This window comes from Colossoma macropomum, unplaced genomic scaffold, assembly GCF_904425465.1.
Source record: "Colossoma macropomum unplaced genomic scaffold, Colossoma_macropomum, whole genome shotgun sequence".
Taxonomy (NCBI): Eukaryota; Metazoa; Chordata; class Actinopteri; order Characiformes; family Serrasalmidae; genus Colossoma; species Colossoma macropomum.
Genome location: NW_023496030.1, coordinates 161642 through 184525, shown reverse-complemented (window position 1 = coordinate 184525; position 22884 = coordinate 161642). Strand labels below are relative to the sequence as shown.

The following is a 22884-nucleotide window of genomic DNA, read 5'->3' as shown; positions in this document are numbered from 1 at the left end:
TTCGGGGAGGGCCTTGATTATTTCAGCAAGACAATGTCAAACCACATTCTGCATGTATTGCAACAGCATTGCTCTGTATTAAGAGACCAGGCACTAAACTGGCCTACCTGCAGTCCAAACCTGTCACCACTGAAAACATTTGGCACATTATGAAATGAAAAATACGACAAAAGAGACCCAACAGTTGAGCGGCTGAACTCCTATGTTAAGCAAGAACGGGAAAACATTTCACTTTCAAAACTACAGCAATTGTACTCCTCATTTCTCAAACGCTTACAGAGTGTTGTTAAAAAAAGAGGTGATGAAACAAAGTGGTAAACATGCCCCCGTCCCAACTTTTTTGGAACGTGTTGTCATCAAATTCAAAATGGGCATATATTTTTCAAAAAACAATAAAAACAGTTTCAGTAGTTAATTTGTTGTCTTTGTACTATTTTCAATGAAATAGGGGTTAAATGATTTGCACAACATTGAATTTTGTTTTTATTTAGATTTTACACAGCGTCCCAACTTTTTTGGAAATGGGGTTGTAGATTAAATTATATTTAATTATCAACTGATTAACCAATATATTAAAAAGGCGTGTTTGATCTGTTTGGACTGAGCATCTCAGCATCGTAGCTGCTGTTGTAAAGCGTACAAGGAAGATTTCAGATTGCCACAAACTTCTACCATAAGAAATGCAAATTTAGATGTTTCAGAAGAAGACATTATTTACAGATTCCTATCAGACTTTCAACTGGTATTGTGCTTATACTGTCCTTTCCTTCCTGCGTTTAATTTCATGTTTTGCTAAACCCCCTTCTGTATATGGAATGTAGGTTTAGCATGTGTTCCAGATGAGAAAAGATTAATTTGAGATTCTGATTACATGTTCGAACTGATCGAAAGGAGTTCAATTTACACATTTAAAAATAACAATTTTTAACAAGTGAAAATGTATTTCTTACTACTCAAAACTAAATTTTTAATAGTTGAAATTTAATATTTAATAATGGAATGTGCAAATTGAATTCCTAAAATCAAATCAAAAGTATGAAATAACAGGTAAAACTATAAATGTTTTTTAATTTTGTGGACAGATACGACCACATGTTAAATTGTAATTCATGTCAACAAAAATTATTATTGCAATTATGATGAACGACTTGAATTCTTACTAGTGAGAAATCTAATCTTACCTGCTAAAAATATAGTTCTTGCAGCTAAAAATAGTATTTTAAGGTGTTATAATTAGTACCAACAACAACATTAAAATTAAAAAGTTAAAAGGTACGCTGGCAGTCACACTTCGGTCACCACTTTTAACAGTCAACAGTAGTTTGTGTTACATTTCCTACCAGGTTAATATATTGCACAGTTGTCTTCTATCTTTTTCTTTTCTTTATTTTTTGCTGCCTCTTTACCAGGCAATTTACTGTTACTTTCCAACATTTCTTCTCTTAAAAGTTTTTTCTTTTATCTGATCCATTTTGGACACTGGATATTCAACATGGCACCTCATGGCAAAGAACTCTCTGAGGATGTGAGAAATAGAATTGTTGCTCTCCACAAGGATGGCCTAGGCTATGAGAAGATTGCTAACACCCTGAAACTGAGCTATAGCATGGTGGCCAAGGTCATACAGCGGTTTTCCAGGACAGGTTCCACTCAGAACAGGCCTCGCCAGGGTCGACCAAAGAAGTTGAGTCCACACGTTCAGCGTCAGATCCAGAGGTTGGCTTCAAAAAATAGACGCCTGAGTGCTGCCATCATTGCTGCAGAGGTTGAAGAAGTGGGAGGTCAACCTGTCAGAGGTCAGACCATACACCGCACAATGCATCAACTCGGTCTGCATGGCCGTCGTCCCAGAAGGAAGCCTCTTCTGAAGCTGACACACAAGAAAGCCTGCAAACAGTTTGCTGAAGACAAGCAGTCCAAGAACATGGATTACTGGAACCGTGTCCTGTGGTCTGACAAGACTTGTTTGGCTCAGATGGTGTCCAGCATGTGTGGCGGCACCCTGGTGAAGAGTACCAAGACAACTGTCTCTTGCCTACAGTCAAGCATGGTGGTGGTAGCATCATGGTCTGGGGCTGTATGAGTGCTGCCAGCACTGGGGAGCTGGGGTTCATTGAGGAAAATATGAATTCCAACATGTACTGTGATATTCTGAAGCAGAGCATGATCCCCTCCCTTCAGAAACTGCTCCGCATGGCAGTTTTCCAACACGATAACGACCCCAAACACACCTCCAAGATGACATCTGCCTTACTGAGGAAGCTGAAAGTAAAGGCGATGGACTGGCCAAGTATGTCTCAAGACCTAAACCTAATTGAGCACCTGTGGGGCATCCTCAAGCGGAAGGTGGCGGAGCACAAGGTGTCTAACATCCACCAGCTCTGTGATGTCATCATGGAGGAGTGGAAGAGGATTCCAGTAGCGACCTGCGCAGCTATGGTGAATTCCATGCCCAAGAGGGTTAAGGCAATGCTAGATAATAGTGGTGGTCACACAGAATATTGATACTTTGAGCACAATTTGGACATGTTCACTGTGAGGTGTACTCATTTGTGTTGCCAGCCATTTAGACATTAATGGCTGTGTGTTGAGTTATTTTCAGAGGACAGTAAATCAATACTGCTATACAAGCTTTTCACTGACTACTTTGTTATATCCAAGTTTCATTTCTATAGTGTTGTCCCATGAAAAGATATAATAAAATATTTGCAGAAATGTGAGGGGTGTACTCACTTTTGTGAGATACTGTATGACCTCATTTACATGTTGATCAGCTTTTGAGTTTTGAGTCTGTATGGTTTATGTTGAAACCTTTTCTATGAATGTGTCGCAGGATAGAGCTACAACAGAAGCACTCCCCCAACACCCTGATCCTCTATCACTTTGTGGGCCGCCCTCTCTCCACCAGCGCAGAACCCGTCCTCATCATTAAACGCCTCACTGTAAAGGTCTGACAGTTACACATCACATCTCACTCCAGTTGTAATATTATACAAAGACTTACTGATATTGTCTTATGGAAATAACGCTATATTATCATAAACAACTCATCCCAGTTCCAAAATCTGATTTGCCAAAGCCGCTTTTGAAGCTGTTGTAAAATACTCAATATGCACACACCTATGACCACACGCATCAACTGTTTCATTCTGTATTATTTATGGCATTATCCTTGACTGTTATGTTTGCATAGACTTTGGAATGTTGTATTAATCGGTGGGACCAGCATGTACACGAATTACATAGCCCAAGGGGCTGGTGTGGCTGCAGGTTTTTATTCCAAATGATCAGAAGCTCATCTGATTCTACTTGTTTAATGGTGTGTCTTCAAACAATTGATCATGTGTGCTCCTACTTGGGTTGGACTGAAACCCTGCAGTCACACTGGCCCTTTGAAAATAAGATTGTGCACCCCTGATCTAAGCTGATCAGCTTGGTAGATAGCTGAGAGGCCAACAGGCTCCTCCATTTATATTTAGAATTAGAGTTTAAATTTAGTAAAACTGCAACATATAAAGGATGTTACTTCAGTCTCTTATAAACTTATAAACATTTAAGATTAGAGCTGACATAAGTAGTATTGAACCCAATGTCTGAAGTGAAATGTACACAGTTGTATCCACTGTAATATATAATTGCAAATCTCAATTGGTTGCATGCCAATAAAAAAGAATAATTGTAGTGATGCAACCTAATTTGAAGAAATATTGAAAACTCTCGAACAGTGCTCGACAAACTTGCTAACTCCAGGGCTAACCCAGATGCTAATGCTTCACTTGACCGGAGAATAGAGCAGGATGCTATCCTCCAAGCGATTGCCCAGCTGAGGACTGAATTGCTCACTAAAGCAGAGGCACAATCTGCTGAAATCGGATTGACCAGGTCAGAGCAGAAATTGAATTTGCAAACGATAAAGCAAATGCCAAAAGCAAGGCTCTGGAGAAATGTGAGGTCGTCTTTGAGTCTGGAGAAACGTGTGGACAGCCAGTTTGATCTGATCGTGGGTCTGGAATGAGAAATGGCTAACATGCAGAGAGCACTCACCACTCTGAAGGTTCACTTTGAAGGCCAGACAAGAGAAGGAGGCGGTTCTAAGAAAAGCCAGGCAAATTAAACAGTTGATTACAGGAGACGGCAATAAAATCCACGTCCGACCTGATTATACTCCAGCAGTTGCCAAGCGGAGGGCTGAGTTTAACAAGGTGCAGGGCGAGTGTACACACTTTAAGGATCCCAAACAGGCCAAGGGCTTTATTACAGAGAACCTGAAATGCAAAAAAAAACAATGTACTTTTTTTGTGAGGCTCCACATCCATACAGCAGTATGTTGGACCAATGTTACTTGTCTCGAATAAGTTAAAGACCAAAAATGCAATATATTACCATGAAGGTGAATAGATTTATGTTTTTTGGGGATGGACAGAGTTCTGTGAAGATATAGTTAGTTGGTTTGGTTTAGTTTCTTGGCAGGATAGCTATCTTTCTAATGTTAACAATATCCATGGTTATTACCCATTCACTGTGGCTGACATTACCAACATGAAGTGCGTCGTAACTTTGGCCCAAGTTTGGAAATTTAAAGAGAATGTTATATGTTTGATTACGGTTAAGCTTAGCTGCATCATTTTATGCTGATGTTCATATAGTTTTAGTGAGGCTCAGTCTCACAAGGTAAGCTTTGATATGTTAAGTGACAGTACACATTTGGGCATTTAAACAGCCTCTCATTTGGGGAGGGGCCAGCAAAGGGGTTTTGTGAACTGTATGTGTTATATTGTGTTGTCCTGTTTTCTGTTTTTTTTTTTTATGTTTTCCAACTGTAACTCCACAAAGCTACAGAAGATTGTTGCTCTTTAGGATGTTTTATGACCATGCTATTTCTAGTCAGGCTGTTATTATGTCAATGTTGATACTGGAGTATGGCCCTAATACTAGTAGATCTGGAAAATGTTGCATTTACTAATTGAAATGCCAAAGGGCTTAACAATCCAGTAGAACATAATAAGGTTTCTCACACTTATTAAAGCTGCGAAAAGACATAACATTCTTAACTGAAACTCACTTGTTTAATAAGGACTGCACTAGACTCAGTATGGGGGGGCTTTTCTCACATTTTTCACTTTAGACATAATGCTAAATTTTGGCACATAGCCATTCTTATTAATAGGGGTGTGCAATTTGGTGGACTGACAGGGTAGGAGAGTCTAATAGAACAGAGAGTCAGAGATGATAGCTCATCTGCTGCTGCACAGGTTGTGTTGGTCATCCTCTAGTCCTTCATCAGTGGTCACAGGATGATGCCCATGGGACGCTGTTGGCTGGATATTTTTGGTTGGTGGACTATTATCAGTCCAGCAGTGACACTGAGGTGTTTAAAAACCCCAGCAGCACTGCTGTGTCTGATCCACTCAGACCAGCATAACACACACTAAAGCACCACCACCATGTCAGTGTTACTGCAGTGCTGAGAATGATCCACCACCCACCATCCACCACCCAAATGACCTAAATGTCAAGCCTTGAGGGCACAAACGTGTTGAATGCTGAGCTGTAGTCCACAAACAGCATTCTCACATATGTGTTCTTTTTGTCCAGATGGGAGAGGGCAGTGTGAAGAGTCAGGGCTATTGCATCATCAGTGGATCTGTTGTGTCTGCAGTGGGTCCAGAGTGGCGGGTTGTGAGGAGCAGATAAAGTCTCTGACCAGCTTCTCAAAGCACTTGCTTATGATGGAGGTCAGAGCAACCAGGCGCCAGTCATTTAGAGTATTTACCCTGGCTAACTTTGGAACTGGCACAATGGTGGCCAGTTTGAAGCATGCAGGAACAACTGAGAGGGAGAGAGAGGTTAAAAATGTCTGTAAACACTCCTGCCAGCTGATGTGCACAATCTTTGAGAGCACATGCAGGTATGCCGTCAGGTCCAGCCACCTTGTGGATGTTAACATGCTTGAAGGCTCTGCACACGTCAGCCACGGGGACTCTTTCCGCGAGCACGGGCTTCCACTTCTTCAACACAAGAAGTAGTTCTTTGCAGTTTCTCCGCGGCGTCATTAATTTTTTTGTTAACGTCTTCCTTTAAGGCCCTAAACTCCTTTCTTATGTCTGACCGAAACCCCTGCCTGAAGTCTGTCAGTTCCTGCATCAAATCCACTCACAGAGATTGTATTTCTGAGTGAATGGCGATCATGCTTTCTTGTAGGTGGCGTTTGGGCATTAGCATCCAACCTAGGCCTTTCGTATTCCATGCATTCCTCCTGCCCCTCATCTTGATCTTTTTGTTGTACAGATTTCCCTCTGACCTTTTTTGTTTGAAATGATTCCTTCCTCGTCACTTAACCACATTTGGGTGTCATGGAAGGAGGACTCAGATGACTCTTGGCTATTGGCAGTTAAGGGGATACATTCAACATCTATTAGTATCAGACACAGTTTTCTTCAACGTAGTGTTTCCTAGGCTCTGTCTTTCTAGGTGCAGGATTGCAAAAATATATCCGGACATAGATCTTGCTGCCGATGCCATCAGGCCCCAGCCACCCTTTATCATATGTTCTGATCATGCCCACTGTTGGTGCAATTCTGGTCCACCATTTTTGATTCCTTGTACTATATTTGCAGCAATATTGTTTGTTTCACTGCACAGATGGGCTAAATGTGTAGGTCAAATTCCTCTGTATGCAAGCACAATTGGTCAGTCGTTCTGAAATCTGAAGTTGAGAGTACTGTGACTGTAATGATAATTTATTTAGAGTACAAGTAAAAGTATTATTATAGGAAATTACTTGGGGAAAAGTAAGTAAGTAGGTTATTGGAAAACTGCTTGAGTAATTGAGTTATAATCACAACCTCAAAATATTTCGGAATGTGCTTGGCAATATCATTGAAAATAATCTTTATAAATAAAACTGAGCAAAACATGATATTACATAAGACAAAACATTTTGATTCCTGAGACTGATCACGGTATATTGCACATTTACACATCTTTCTGTGCACCGTTTAAAGAACAGGGTTTGTGAAGTGAATGTTGTATATTAGATTGTATATTGTACAGGGAGATTAACTTGAAAGCGGCCCCGAATATTCTGTAATAACTCTTGCTAGGACAAAGCAATCGGAATGAAACAATGTGCAACGTGCTCCTCAATCCGGGATGCCCTGCGTCGGAGTGTTGAGGTAGGCGCTGGACAGCTTGCAATTTCAATGGTGCATACCTCCCGTTACCCCTTCATGTGTCTGGAAGAAAACGGAGATCACTTCCAACATCACATGTAATGCAATCGATTACACATACGTCAAGGTATGTAGCATATTTTTTGGTTCAGATTGCTTCATCCTAACGGGAGTTACAACAGAATATTCGGGACCTCTTTCGAGTAAATCTCCCTGTATAATGTATATTGTACATTGTAGTTGCAGTTGCACATGTAATACATCAATGTTCAATGTCTTAAACACTGAAATTTGAAGCCTATTAGACACTGAAGTAATATCTTTTACTTTGTATGTTGCAGTTTTACTGTGTCTATCCTTCAGTAAATGCTTAAATTTAAACTCTATTTCTGAATATTATTAGAGGGGCTGTCACTACAAAATAAATTATAAGTTGAGTTATCTAGTTGTTATTTTGACTCAGTCAAGTAATCATTTTTTTTAAGGCAAACAAAAAAGATTTACTTAAACAGTACCAAACTCTGCATATCTTATCAGGGATTCTGAGCTACTTCCAGACCTGCCAACCTTTACACATTTTGCATAGCGGGTAGGCATTTTAACATCAAAGTGCACTGATACGATTTGTCACTGTAAACTACGCTAAAAGCTAATGATGCCTCTGAGTTCAATTGTGCATGTGCCATACTCAAATCTAAAAGCGAGAGGCTTGAGTGGATGTGGAAAGTTGAAATTGTGACTCGAGAACGCAGACCTGCAAACCTTGGGAAAATATTTAATGCTAATAACGTTAGCCTAACATTACATAATTTGCAGGCTAGCTTGCTTGTTCACTAGGCATGTAAGTTGGCAAAGTAATGCTTTATATAAGTTATATAGTCCATTTGCCACAGATTGTTAAACGTGAATTTAAGAATCACAGAACTGTATTTAGGGTCCAAGCACCATAGGTGCATTGAACACTGTTGGAATTGCTTGGATTCTTCTTCTTCTTCTTCTTCTTCTTCCTCTTCTTCTTCTTCCTCATCGTCTTCTTCTTCATCTTCTTCTTGTGCTTCTTCTTCTTCTGCTTCTTCTTCTTCTACTTCTTCTACTTCTTCTTCATCTTCTTCTTCTGCTTCTTCTTCTTCTACTTCTTCTTCTGCATCCTTAAAAAAGTTTGTAGGGTAGACATCATAAGTCATACAGACACCAAATTTGGTGCATAGGTGTAGTTTCAGATCCACTACTCAGGCAAATAAATTGAGCACAACTGGTCTGATGGTGGCACTGTAGAGCAACATTTTACATTTTGGCCATATCTCCTGAACTGTAAGACCTAGCATAAAAATTCTTTCATCATCCGAATCTTTGTACTATTATAATATTATGTAAAAAATTTATTTTTATACTGGTCTGAGATTTATCTAAATATTTAAGCAATATTGGTCTCAAAATGTTCATGAGAGTCTCCTGGTCAAGACTCTTTTAACAAATTTGTAAACAGTATGACTGTCACATCAATTAAGCCCTTCTGGGTGGAGCTAAATTTACTTAAATGTCTAAAGATCGGGATCCCCTTGACCAGTTCTCATGAAACTTAACAGGCCTATACCCAATATGATTTTGTGTAAGTCCACAAAGTTTCATACTGATCGTTCAATAGGGGGCACTATAACAACCAAATCTGTGAGCAACCGCTTGGCCAGTTGAGCTGAAACTTTGTATGCTGCATCAATGGTCCACTTCAGTGACCTGTTAAGTACAGCTAAATTATTGGATGAGTATGGCCACCATTGGCCAATAAGTTTTCAACAGTTATTTGGAGGGCTTAGCATTGGCCAATCATCACAAAAATATTATGATGTGTCCACATAAGCAAACTCTGTTAGCCTCTAAAGTTTGACCTCAGTCAGCCATGACGTGGTGCTATTTAACAAAAACAACAATAAGTCCTATACATTTTATTTTTTGTAAAAGTGAATCACTTCATGCATAGCACAGAAATTGACATTTTTTCATATACAGGTCTTTAAAAAATCTGTGAAGTATTTCTGCAATTGTTCAAAGTTTGAAAAATTTTCTCAAATTTGTCCTAAAAACAATCTGTGGAGTTTTCAAAAAATATTGACTTTATTGCCAAAATTGGCTGTGAGACAGCAAGTACTCTGTTTATCTTTGCTTTTTCTAACATAAGGGGCTACAAATCCATCCGTCTTACTTACTGATTATAGCCAAATTTAGAAATATTATACAAAACAGTTACCTGAGGAAGTATGCAACATGTCGATTAAATTGGTCTCCATGGGCCCCTGCAATGCTTAATCTACTACAAATTTACTTAAATGTCATTATTTCTTTCTTTGATTGAAGTAAAGATAATGGTTTCAAACTACACTTTTCATTAACATATAAAGATTTTCAACTATATGCATGTTCCAGAATTGCACACGAAGTATGGATATTTGACTTAAATAAATCTTGGCCACAGAATCAGGAATGGCAATATATTTTCTGGCCATCAGAGGTAAAGTCAGCATCAAATGCAAATTACAACTTCAAACATGCATACAGTCACAGGCTTTACAGTATTTATCTTATGGCACAGAAAGTTTCTGAATTTTTTGTATTCCACCAAGCCTGACAATTTTGCAAATAGAAGTCTTTTTTTTTTAAATGCAGTTATTCTGCAGTTGTTTAAAGTATAAGAGGTGATTTTTTTTTACTGCTTGTTGAGTTTTTGTTGAATCAGTTTAAAATTACACTTAGAACAATCTGTGGAGTCTGGAGATAAACAAATATTAAAAACTTTTAATCAGAATGTGGCAACAATATTTGAACAACTTCATATGACCTGCCTTATTCTGACTTAAAGAGCTACAAATACATAAGCAATTGTCTGATTTTAACAGAATTTGAAACATTTTTATGACAGAATGACAAGCAAAGGGTGTATAAATTTTCTGTTATGCTACTCAGTAATCACAATAATTGAAAGTTAGAACTAGTTAAAGTAGTGATTCATTCTTTATTGCTCCCTACCAATAAATTGTCTCATTGCAGTGAAATGCAGTGTTGCCATGGGCCACTTTTGGCTCACCATGAAAACATCTCACTTCCAATTCAAGAGGTGTGTGTGCGTACCTTACAGTTAAAATAAGCATGCAGATGAGGAGGACACTGACTGGGTGAGCGGTAGAGCAGCAGGCCGTGTTGAATAACCGAACTTGGTGATATGGTGGTGAGTGGGGAAATGACCATGTGCTAAGCAAAGTGTTTTGTTTTTTGTTGTTTGCTTGTTTTTACACTGTTGTGCTACACAAATTATTTTCCCAAGGTTGGCAGGTCTGTACTTCACTGAAAAGAGATAAAATAAGAGGCCTTATGTAATCATCTAACTATGATATTTATGTAGGTAAATACAAACGCTGTTCCTTAAACAGTACACAGAAAGATGTTATTGTGCCCTTCTACTCATTATCTTCTTGAACATTAGCTTATTTTAATGGATGTCAAGATCTACAGATAGTAAACATGACATTCACAGCCTTAAAACTGTAGAACATTTTTACCATGAAAATCAGTAATAACAATTTAGCCAGCTTTGGTTTTCTTTGCTGCAATGTATTCCTTCGTTAATTATACTAATTACTTCATACACACACACATGCGCATGCGCACACGCACACACACACACACATTTTCTAAGCCGCTTGTCCTTCTGGGTCGTGTTGGGAGCTGGAGCCTATCCCAGCACACATTGGGTGGAAGGCAGGATACACCCCAGACAGTTCACCAGTCTATCGCAGGGCAGACAGATAGACATATACATTCACACACACACTCACACCTAGGGGCAATTTAGTGTGTCCAGGCGACCTGACTGCATGTCTTTGAACTGTGGAAGGAAACCGGAGTACCTGGAGGAAACCCATGCAGACAAGGGGAGAACATGCAAACTCCACACAGAAAGGATCCTGGTTATTACTTCAAAGAGAATCAGAAATGTATTTTAAGTTAAAAAAACTCAAACAACCTCTCACCTCACACAGAGAGAGTCAGGCTGAGTTCTGTGATTAACTGACAAATGTCTGTGATCTGGAAGGTGACACTGAGGAGTAAATGTATTTTTGCAAATGCGTTTTTAATTAAGTGACCGTCCAGACATAGTAGCTTTACTGTTTTTGTTTTTTTTTCATTTGTTTGTTTGTTTTAAATCTGACCAAACGATGTTCTGAATAATATAGCAGTTTTAAACTGTGTTTAAGTGAGGCCCTGATGTCTCAAATGGCTCATTATTCATTTGAGGTGATATCTGTTTTAAGCGATAGAGCTTCACAGTCCACCGCAGTCTGTTCAATTGACTGGCCAATAAGCCTAAATAAATAGAAAGTGAAAAATCGTGACAGAGTTTACATGTTTATGAGAGAAGCTATATTTAACTAGATTTTCTGAATCACAGTCTTATACAGCTGAATTCCTCCAAAACAGTATTTTACATGGATAAATCATTTGGAATGATGTCTATGTTAACTAAAGTAACTGACACGCTAGAAATTAAACATAAGAAAGAGATTTTAAGTTTAATATAGCTGCTATTTTATTCTAAAACATGGATAGATTAGGATAGATAGGATAGGATGGGTTAGCCTGTTACCTGACAACTGGTTCCACAGAGTGGAAGTTGAGTTGTGGAAACTGGCAATGTCAGCAGGTTTCGAGATGCTTGTTTGGCAGCTGATAATGACGTTTTCTTTAGTGCATTTGAAAAAAAAGAATATTATTGTTTGGATAAAGTATTTTGCTTGTGTGTGTTGGTAACATTCTTTTCTTTTTTTATCCTCTAAATTTTACGTCTCTGAACTCATCAGTGCTGAAATGTTTGTGCTGCTGGCAGCTGCTCTGTTTTGAGTGGCTTTCAGAGCTACTTTTTTTCAAGCTAACCGGGTTTTATTCTAACTGGCTCATGAGCTGATACGCTCATAATTTATTTTCACTTTGTAACATTATTAAAAATTAAAACTAAACTAAACTACTGAAAGTACATCATTAAAAATTAACTTAAGTAAACAGAAAAATATACTCAAGTACAGTACACAAGAGTAAAGAGTAAATATGATTTCATTACTTTCTACTTCCGGTAGCTCTTGCAGCATTTCTGGTCCATCTCTGGACTGTCTATGGACCCCTGCAAGATCCTAGAGGAGTTCCCACGCTGGCTGGAGAGACTGTCTGCCCGTCACCATGGCAACATCATCATTGTCATTGACTCTATTGACCAAATACAGGTTAGCTGCTCTTAAAATTGTGTTAAATGAGCAGAGATTGTTTTTATCATTATAATTAACAAGTATTTGCTTGTTTGTCTGTTGCTGCCGTTAATCTACTATTCTACATTAATAATATGGTAACATTCATTTTTGATATAAAATCACTGAGCTCTTTATTAGGAACACAATATTAATGCTGGGAAGGGCCTCCCTTTGGTCTCATAACAGCCTCAATTCTTTGTAGCATGAAAGTTGGAAACATTCCTTTGAGATTCTGGTTCATGTTGACATGATTACATCATGCGGTTCCTGCAGATTTTAGGTGCACTGTCTCTGTTTCTCGACCTGTGTGCTGTGGACCACCAGTGGGCCGTGAAGCACCCTTTAGTGGTCCATGGACCTTTACTCAGGTGGAAAAAGTGGTTCATAGTGGGCTGTAGAGACATATAAATCAAAACATTGCGGTCACAGGCTGATTAAACGTCATCAATTTGAGACAACGCAGCCACGGCGCGCAGTGCAGAGTTAGCCAGAGGCATAGAGGTTCATAAGGGCACTTTCTCCTACCTTGTTCGTCTCGGTCCGCTTAAAAAAAAAAACATGTTCAGTTTATTGCTGGTGGGACGCATTTTATGATCAAATGAGAGAATTCGTCAATAGAGCCGGCTTTCCTCTTCTTCTAGCAACACGTCAGTGCTGTATACCGTCAGTATAATCTGCCTGTTTTAACGTCTGACTCTTTACAGACTCTCATTGCTCTCATATCGTTCTTGCACAGCGGATAATAACGACAGTTGAGCCTTAAAATAAGAACGAAGATCTGCGGTTGATTTCTGGCCGAGCATCAGCAACCTGTAGTTAAACTCACAGTGATAAACCAGTGACAAAGGAGAAGATATCAAGTAAGGTTTATTATTATTGTTGATTTGTGATGACGCTAATCCAAAAGCCCCCTGAGTGGAGTGTGGTTTATTTCAAACGAGTTGCTAAAACCCTCAAAACTAAAGAGACTCCAGACCAAACGTTACTCCTGTGGGAAAGCTACAAGAGTATTTTCAGTGAAAATGCGATGGACTGCAGCTCCAATCACAGTCCACATCTGCATCTGCCTTTTTTCTTTTCTCCCCTTTTTTGACATCACTGCAAACATGTTTTTTAACATGTTATGTTTTTAACATAACTGCAAATTTTGATTTCTGTGGTTGAAGTGAAATGGGCGATCTGATCTTTTTCAGGCCCTAATTTACAGGTTTTCAGTGTGAGCAATTAAGAAGAAAAAGAAACCTATTCAAAAAAAAAAAAAAGTTGATTTTAGCGGTTTACCTGTTTACCTGTTCTATTGGATTCAGATCCAGTGACCAGAACGGCCACAGAAGAACATTGAACCAGTTTGAAATGACTTTTTCTGTATGACAGTGCATTATCATGCTGAAAGTAGCCATTAGACAATGGGTAAATTGTGGCCATGAAGGGATGCATTCAAACAGTGGACTCTTTTCCACTGCAGGGCCAAATGGTTCTGAGCACGTAGGGTAACTGTTCTGGTGCTTTTCCCACACGGACACTTTTCAACACGGAACACACCAGGCTGAGAATCATTCGGTGGGGTGATGCAACTCAAAGCACCATTTTTAACAAGAAAACAAATGCATAGGAATGTAGTTCACACTTCAGTCACCTTTTATTATTACTTTAATGTAGCCAATTGTAAGTGCTTAACTACTCGGTTTCCAGTCTGAACAAGTGTGTATGCTCATTCAAAATCTATTTCAGGGCGTCCAGCAATAAAAGCAGCATGGAGATTTATACATTGATAGAACCACACTAGCACACAGATAGCTCCAGTTACATACGCCGATCCATTTTATTATGCCAAATATGGACATGCAACTACAACCCTATTTACAAAAAAGTTGGGGCGCTGTGCAAAATGTTAATAAAAACAAAATGCAATGATGTGCAAATCATTTATACTCTATATTTAATTGAAAATAGTACAAAGACAAAAATCAGATGTTAAAACTGAGAAATTTTATTGTGTTTTGAAAAGTATGCCCATTTCGAATTTGATGCCAACAACACATTTCAGAAAAGTTGGGACAGGGGCATGTTTACCACTGTGTTTCATCACCTCTTCTTTTAACAACACTCTGTAAGTGTTTGGGAACTGAGGAGACCAACTGCTATAGTGAAAGTGATATGTTTTCCCATTCTTGCTTAACATAGGATTTCAGCTGCTCAACAGTTCGGGGTCTCCTTTGTCGTATTTTTCATTTCATAATGTGCCAAACGTTTTCAGTGGGTGACAGGTTTGGACTGCAGGCAGGCCAGTTTAGAATTTCAAATCTTGATTTGTCGGACTACAGGACACTTTCCCACTTCGCCTCAGTCCATTTTATGTGAGCTTGGGCCAAGAGAAGGTGGCAGCGTTTCTGGATCCTGTTTATATATGGTTTCTTCTTTGCATTTTAGAGTTTTAACTTGCATTTGTTGATGCAGCAACAAACTTGTTTTCATAAGTGTTTCTGAGCCCATGCAGTGATTTCCTCTACAGTTCTAAGTTCTTTGCTATTTTACTCTTATTTACTCTTTCTTTCACAGAGCGGTGAACTCCTCCCAATCTTTACTTCTGAAAGACTCAGCCTCTCTGGGATGCTCTTTTTATACCCAATCATGTAACTGACCTGTTGCCAATTAACCACCAGGTGTTTTTTAGCAATTTTAGCATTTACACAACTTTACCGGCCTTTTGTTGCCCCCGTCCCAACTTTTTTTAAACATGTTGTTAGCATCAAATTCAAAATGGGCATATATTTAAAAAAGAAAAAAACAATAAAATTTCTCAGTTTCAACCTTCATGTTGTCTTGGTACTATTTTCAATGAAATGTAGGGTTTAAATGATTTGCACATCATTGCATTTTGTTTTTATTTACATTTTGCGCAGCATCCCAACTGTTTTTGTAAATGGAGTTGTACATAATTACTTAGTTAAAGGGGACCGAAACGAAGTCTAAATGTGAGATATTAGGTTATCATTGTTTTCCATTGATTTTTTTGTTTAAGAACTGGCTGGTAGTTCCAGACAGAGTAGTGTCATAACACAGAATTTTTATATAAAGTAAATGCACTGTACATATGCATACACTAAGTCCCTATACATATGAATAAAGTCTCAATTATTTTAAAGAATTTCAATTGTAATTGATTAGGAGTTAATTTGTAGTACATTAATTTATATAAAATAATTAATGTGCAGCTGTATGTTTTACATTTCATACTGGGCCAAATAATAACTTGTACATATTGTATAGAAATACTTAGACTGTGAAGTCTGTAAAAATCATGCTATAACATCTGCTTATTAGGGCTTAGAATGCTATAGGAAGTTGTTTGCTTATGTCTGTAATCATCCAGAAGGGGAAGCTAGTGATGTGCAATAGTGATGAGTCACCTCTGATTCTCAATTCCTGCCACTGGAGTTGACTCTGTTTAATTTACCCAAGACGGTGCCAAAACACAAATGCCATGCTCTAATTTCTTGTCTTTTATTACTATTTATTGAATGCCACATATATCAAAAAAGCTTTTAGTCACAGCAATTCTTTGAGGGCCATTTTAGCTTAGAGCTAGCCGCTGCGTTTCCGACACAAAACAGCTTTCTTGTACCGGACACCATTATATGACACTACTATATTAATGATAAGCTCGAAACATTTATCTTCACATTTGAAAATATGTTTAAATTTTGCAAATTTAATACCACATAAAATTGGGCATTACTTAGCAGACATTAACTTGCCAGTCCCATCCTCTTATACAGTCCGGCGGTAAGTGTGTTTGGCTGCCCAGCCTAAATCATGGTAGGGGAAAAGCTGGTCACATAGGGGCAATGTGTTGTTTCATCAGTATTTCACATTGTTTTACATGAAATTGCTATTGGTCGGTTTTTTGTTTCCCAGAATGCTGAGCGGCATATGAAGTGGCTGATTGATCCTCTTCCAGCTAATGTCAGAGTACTGGTGTCTGTCAACGTGGAGACGTGCCCACAGGCTTGGAGGTATTTTATGACGACGCACATTCACAAATTGCACGCTGCAGACGTTCTAAAGACAGTGGGCTAGATTTATTAAAGGAGCAGTGTGTAGGATTTAGTGGCGTCTGGTGGAGAGGTTGCAGATTGCATCCAACTAAATACGCCACTCTTACCCCTCCTTTTCCAAGTGTGTAGTAGAACTCATGGTGGCCATCAGATTTCTTGCTATCGCCTGTTCCGATTTTGTTTTGTTTCTTCATGTTTTCGCTTCTTTGATGACAAGGATTCACCCTCCCTTGTTTTTCTTGTGCTAAGTAATAATTATGATCCTCCATTTGTCAAAATTAGTGCTAAAGTGCCACCAAATTGAAGCTGCTGCTTTAAGCTGCTTCTTCAAAGTAAAAATGAGTCTACTGTAGAAACATGGCACCACAATGTGGTGGCCGCTGTTTTTAAGAGGACCTGCTTCCTATGTAGATATGAAGGGCTCATTCTATGATACTGAAAACCCAATGATTAGTAGTTACAGGTGATTATACACTAATGATAACATGGTTTAGTATACTAAAATACAATTCTGCTAATAGCTTCCCATAAATCTTACACACTGCAGATTTAATTTTCAGCCAGATTTAATGTGAGCTTAAAGAACCGAGTGCAGTTTATTTGTGTGATCTATACGGTCAACAGTAAGTTAATTGGAGTATGTGCATAACTGAAGATATCTTGCATGCCAAATGGGTTTTTTTCTGATGCTGAAAATACAACATTGTTATTTGCCCGCTGTTTAATTTTTGAGAACTTTTACCAACAACATGAATGGTTGGACCAGTAACGTTTCAGTCGTTGACAAGGCAGCAACCTAGATAATGGGTCAGCTGTGTTGCAGCTGGAATTTTTAACTGAAGTCAAAAGCATTAGAATGTGCAAAGAAGACATTCTGTGTGGAGCTACATCTCTAAAATTAGCTCACACTGAGTTACCGAAATTCCAGCTGGGTGCAAAAGAGCTCATAAAGTTTAAGCTCCTGAATGAGACAGAGAAACTCTCATTTCTTCTGCTTTCCAAAGTGGAAAGCATCCTGCGCAGTGCTGCAGTTTTGTGAGAAGCAGAGGACATCTTTTTGATGTTCTTCCCATTTTTTTTGCTTTGTCAGTGTAGAGTTTACTGGTTTGTGAGCACAGAAACATGTAAAGACTGTAAGAGGAAAAGTACTAAAAGAATTTTGAATAAGGCCCTTCTTTCCTTCTTTCTCTAGGCTGTGGCCCACATTGCATTTGGACCCACTCAGCCCCAGAGAAGTGAGAAGTGTCATCAACACAGCGTGTGTGAACACTGATACCAAACTCACAAAAGACCAGGTGTGTGTGTGGCTGTGTGTATGTTTTACAAGAGTTGATGTGTGTTACAGTGATGGTACAACCAAAGATCTTACACTAAATCCACTTTAATTGAATGTTACATTTTTTATGTGAGAGCTAAATAAGATATTTTTTCATGACTTCTTTTACCCATCATGATTAAGAGCTTTATGTTAAAGCTTTATGTAAAAAAATTAAACCACTTTATTTGGTTTCTGGCACAGTGCAGCATACAGTCTTGTGCAAAAGTTTAAAAACCATGTCAAATTGTTGAATTGTGAAAATAAGTTAACACATCCTCTACAGGGAACACCCAGAATTTCTCTGCAGATTTTAGTGCCAAATGTATGTTTATTTGCTGAGTTTAACATATTGTAAAAAAAAATAAAATAACTAATGCACAAGCAACATTTTATGTTTTATTTTTTCCAGTATGTTAAATTCTGCAAATAAACAGTAATTGTGCATTAAAATGTGCAGAAGTATATTCATTGTAGAGGATATGTCAATTTATTTTTACAACCCCAATTACAAAAAAGTTGGGAGGCTGTGTAAAATGTAAATAAATTTAAATAAAAACAGAATGCAATGATCTCATAGACCTATATGTTATTCACAATAGAACATAGAACACATGTTGAAAATGAGACATTTTACCATTTCATAAAAAAAAAACATTAACTCATTTAGAACTTGATGGCAGCAACGCATCTCAAAAAAGTTGGTGCAGGGCCATGTCTACCATTGTGTAGCATCCCTTCTTTTAACAACAGTCTGTAAATGTCTGGGAAGTGAGGAGACCAATTGCTAAAGTTTTGGGGGGGGAATGTTGTCCCATTCTTGTCCGATGTAGGATTCTAGCTGCTCAACAGTCCTGGGTCTTCTTTGCTGGATTTTGTGTTTCATGAAGCACCAAATGTTTTCTGTTGGTGAAAGGTCTGGACTGCAGGCAGGCCAGTTCAGCACCCTGACTCTTCTTGTGCGAAACCACGCTGTTTTGATGGATGCAGTATGTGGTTTAGCATTGTCTTGCTGAAATATGCCAGGCCTTCCCTGAAAGAGATGTTGTCTGGTTGGGAGCATATGTTGTGCTAAAACATCTATATACTGTTCAGCATTCATAGTGCATTTCCAGATGTGTAAGCTGCCCACGCCATAGGCACTAATGCAAGCCCATACCATCAGAGATGCAGGGTTTTGAGCTGTGCACTGATAACAAGCTAGATGGTCCCTCTCCTCTTGAGTCTGCAGGACACAGCGTCCGTGATTTCCAAAAAGAATTTAAATTTTTGATTAATCTGACTGCAGAACGGTTTTCCATTTTGCCTCAGTCTATTTTTAAATGAGCTTTGGCCCAGAGAAGACAGTGGCATTTCTGGATCGTGTTGACATATGGCTTCTAATTTGCATGATATGGCTTTAACTTGCATTCGTGGATTGCACGGCGAACTGTGTTCACTGACGATGATTTCTGGAAGTGTTCGTGAGCCAATGCAGTGATTTCCAATACAGAAAAAATGCCTGTTTTTAACGCAGTGCCGCCTGAGGGCCTGAAGATCACGAGCATTCAGTATTGACCATTGGCCTTGTCCCTTGCATACAGGGGTTTCTCCAGATTCTCTGAATATTTGATGATATTATGTACTGTAGATCCACCATCTGTTCTCAAAGTCTTCGCAGTTTTACATTGAGGAACATTTTTCTGAAATTGTTACACAGTTTTTTAGACACAGTTTTTTCACAGATTGGTGAACCTCTGCCCACTTTTGGTTCTGAGTGACTGCCTCTCTAAAATACTCTTTTTATACCCAGTCATGTGGGTTAGTTGCAAATTGCTCCTCCAGCTGTTTTTTAGTAGTACCTCTTACTTTTTACAGCCTTTTGTTGCCCCTTTCCCAACTTTCTTGAGATGCGTTGCTGCCATCAAGTTCTCAATGAGTTAATATTTTTCATAAAATGGTAAAATTTCTTGCTTTCAACATATAATATGTGTTCTATTTTCTATTGTGAATAAAATATGAGCCTATGAGATTTGCAAATGATTGCATTCTGTTTTTATTTAGATTTATTTACATTTTACACAGTGTCCCAACTTTTTTGGAATTGGGGTTGTACTTCAAAAACACATGTAATTTGACCAGGGGTGCCCAAACTTTTGCATACAAGTGTGAAGATAATTTAAGTGCATCTTGCACAGTGCTTAACTGTTGACTGTATGTTTCCACTTCTAGTTAGCCTTGTAGCTCCAGTGCAAAATTAAAGTAACAAACTTCTGAAACACTCAAAGTTCAGAAATTTTGATAAATTGATTGAACCATCACCTTAGTGTTGTACTTTCAGATCTGCTGTAAATGTTGCTGTGAAACTCTTTTATGCACCACTCTGATACAGGAGAAGAAGCTGGAAGTACACTGCCGCTCTGCTTCCACCTGCAATGCTCTCTACGTCTCACTGCTGGCCAGACTTCTCACACAGTAAGTCCAATACAGAGTTTATATGTGTTCTTGACTCATTTAGCCTTGATTTGTTGTGCCGTGTGTTGGCTAAAATAATTAAAAAGTGGTGAATGCATCTCTATGAAGGTAGTTCATTCATAGCATTACTTTGCTCTCTGAGTAATAAAGATCTCGGCCATTCAAACTGTTCAACTCTTTATGTGTTCTGTTTACATACTAAAACATGTCTAAAACATTTAAAACAACAAAATTAAAAAAAAACCCTTTGAAGTAAACAATGCAGTCTTCATCTAGATCTAGTCTTTCTCAGCTCTAGATCCTCCTTGTTGTTGGAGAGGACCCTACATCACTGTGTGTCATGCCAGGATACAGTTGCTTTATACAGACTCTGCCTGAAGGTGGCACTAGATGTACTTAACACAGACAGAGAAAGGAATGTCATGAAAGAGGTGAGCTCATCTAAACAGCAGTAATATATGCTGGTGTGTAGTCATTTTGCTTTACTTTTAAGCATATGTTATACAGGGTATGCCACTTGTTTTTATACTTTTAAATTCTATTTACACTCCATATGTTAGTTTCTTTTATTATTTATAAAATATGTGTATGTGTAGTTTTTTCTCTGCAGTTATTGTGCTTGGTACGTGCCGGTTAATGGCATTAACATAAATCTCAAATAGACATGCTTATGTGGTTTCTGACATTTGCCCTCACCAAAGCTGATAGAAATGCATGTTAATTTGAGGGTAATATTTTACCAGTCTAAAAGGGGTCTGATTTTTTCTTATATTTTACATGCACACTGTTATGAACAAATGCTCATTCATATGCTAATACATTCAGTTTAAAGACTGATTGCTTTATACAACTGATACCCTAAATAACTACCTCTCTAACATGCAATACACAGCTTACTTTGTGTAATAGAAACTCATATACTGCAATATTATCACTCAAGCAGCCAGTGTTTTATAAAAAGAATCACATTACACATTCACATCACTTTACCATTCAGGGAAAAATGCTATGAATTTTTGTTAATTTTACATTTTATGCTCTTCAGTCATCATCATTTTAAAACTATAAACGTATTTAAGCCCTGAGCTATGCACCTGCTGCTTGACCCTAAACTCCACCTATGAAGACAACCAGGGCAAAGTGAAGTGTGACTGTTGCAAATGATATGTAAATAAGGTACTCTTGTGCAGGCTCTTTTTTTCATACATTGAAGCTGATTAATCGGTTGCACCCAAATCACAGCTTGTTTTTTCCTCGAGGGACATTTTGCTGTATTAGATGAGGAATAGTTTGTTTTAGTTAGGGCAGTCAAATCTGTTGCTTGTTTCGACACAACTTTGCTGAATAAGGGTCAATGCATGACATTCTGTTACTCATAAAAATGGACAAAAGTACAGACAGGCTCAGTTTCATTACATTCATTTTATATATATATATATATATATGTGTATATATATATATATATATATATATATATATATATATATATATATATTTTACATGCCCTCAGTAACATCAACTCGCCACTCAGAAGAGATGTTTAAACAGTTTAAAAAGAAGTTCACTTGTTTATGGGTTCTAGCATTCTGTTTATGGGTATGGTCCAACGCTTCAAAAAAAGGGAGACAGTTAGCTTGATGGTAAAACTACAAGAGGGAAAAGCCCTTTGTTATTGTATAGATATGCAAAGTAATCACAGCAAGTTGGAAAAAACGTTTTTGTGCGTTATTTGAACGTTATTTTGTCAGATTTGGTCAGTAATTTCAGAAAAGTTTTCGAAACACTACTGTACTGTTGTGGCTTTCAGTTCATGGTTTATAGGTCTTTCCCAATTTAAAGAGACAGAAGCCTGGTCTTGAATGAATGGAAATAACTCCCTGAAGAGATTGCCAAGATCACAGACATGTGGACAGACTTACCTATAAGGAATTTGGTCAAACCTATGTTACACAAGTGGCCACAGAGGTGGCCACTCTGTCACCATTCAGTCTACCACTCTTTGTCCATTGTTATTGCACGTGACTGAGAAACCTGTCCATTTCAAACAGCCTAACTAATCAACCATCCAAGGTAGGCTAACTGAACTGCACAGGTCTGAGAACTGGTTTCAGTTTTAGGAATATCATGGATTTTGTTAAATAGAACTATAGAAACCAGAACTATAGAAATCACTATGTATATCGTGACACCCCTAATGTTTAGCTGTGCAGTGTGCTTCTGTTCAGTTTTTAGGTAACTGTAAATTAATCGATCAGTTAATCAATCAATCAGCCAACCTTTATTTTTACTCGAAAAAGCATTGAGGGAGCTGAGCATTTACGATACAAAGGGATTAAAACGAAGTGAAAATGGAAATTAATCAGTTTAAACTAAACAACTGAACTACATGAATAATTTAACATTAAAATCAACACTATCAAAAAGAAATATTTAAGCAAAAAATTAAGAATTAATTAAGAAGAGAAACAAGAAAATTAATAAAACCAAAATGTAGTTGTGAAGTTTTACCATAAAAGGATAAGTAAGGCAAACTAAAATTTGAAGCAATTAAGTAAAAGGATTGTAAAGAAGTGAAGGGTTGTAAAAAGTAAAAT

General features: G+C 38.0%; 1 protein-coding gene across 1 annotated transcript in view; it reads left to right on the top strand.

Moving 5' to 3' along the window:
- The window catches only part of nphp3 (nephronophthisis 3), a 98324-nt gene that overhangs the window by 41983 nt on the left and 33457 nt on the right, over positions 1-22884 (top strand). Inside the window, exons 12-17 of the mRNA XM_036564688.1 lie at positions 2834-2948; positions 12296-12439; positions 16382-16479; positions 17714-17816; positions 20208-20290; positions 20583-20721. Coding sequence (XP_036420581.1) covers positions 2834-2948; positions 12296-12439; positions 16382-16479; positions 17714-17816; positions 20208-20290; positions 20583-20721 — 682 coding nt within the window. The remainder of the gene's footprint in view (positions 1-2833; positions 2949-12295; positions 12440-16381; positions 16480-17713; positions 17817-20207; positions 20291-20582; positions 20722-22884) is intronic.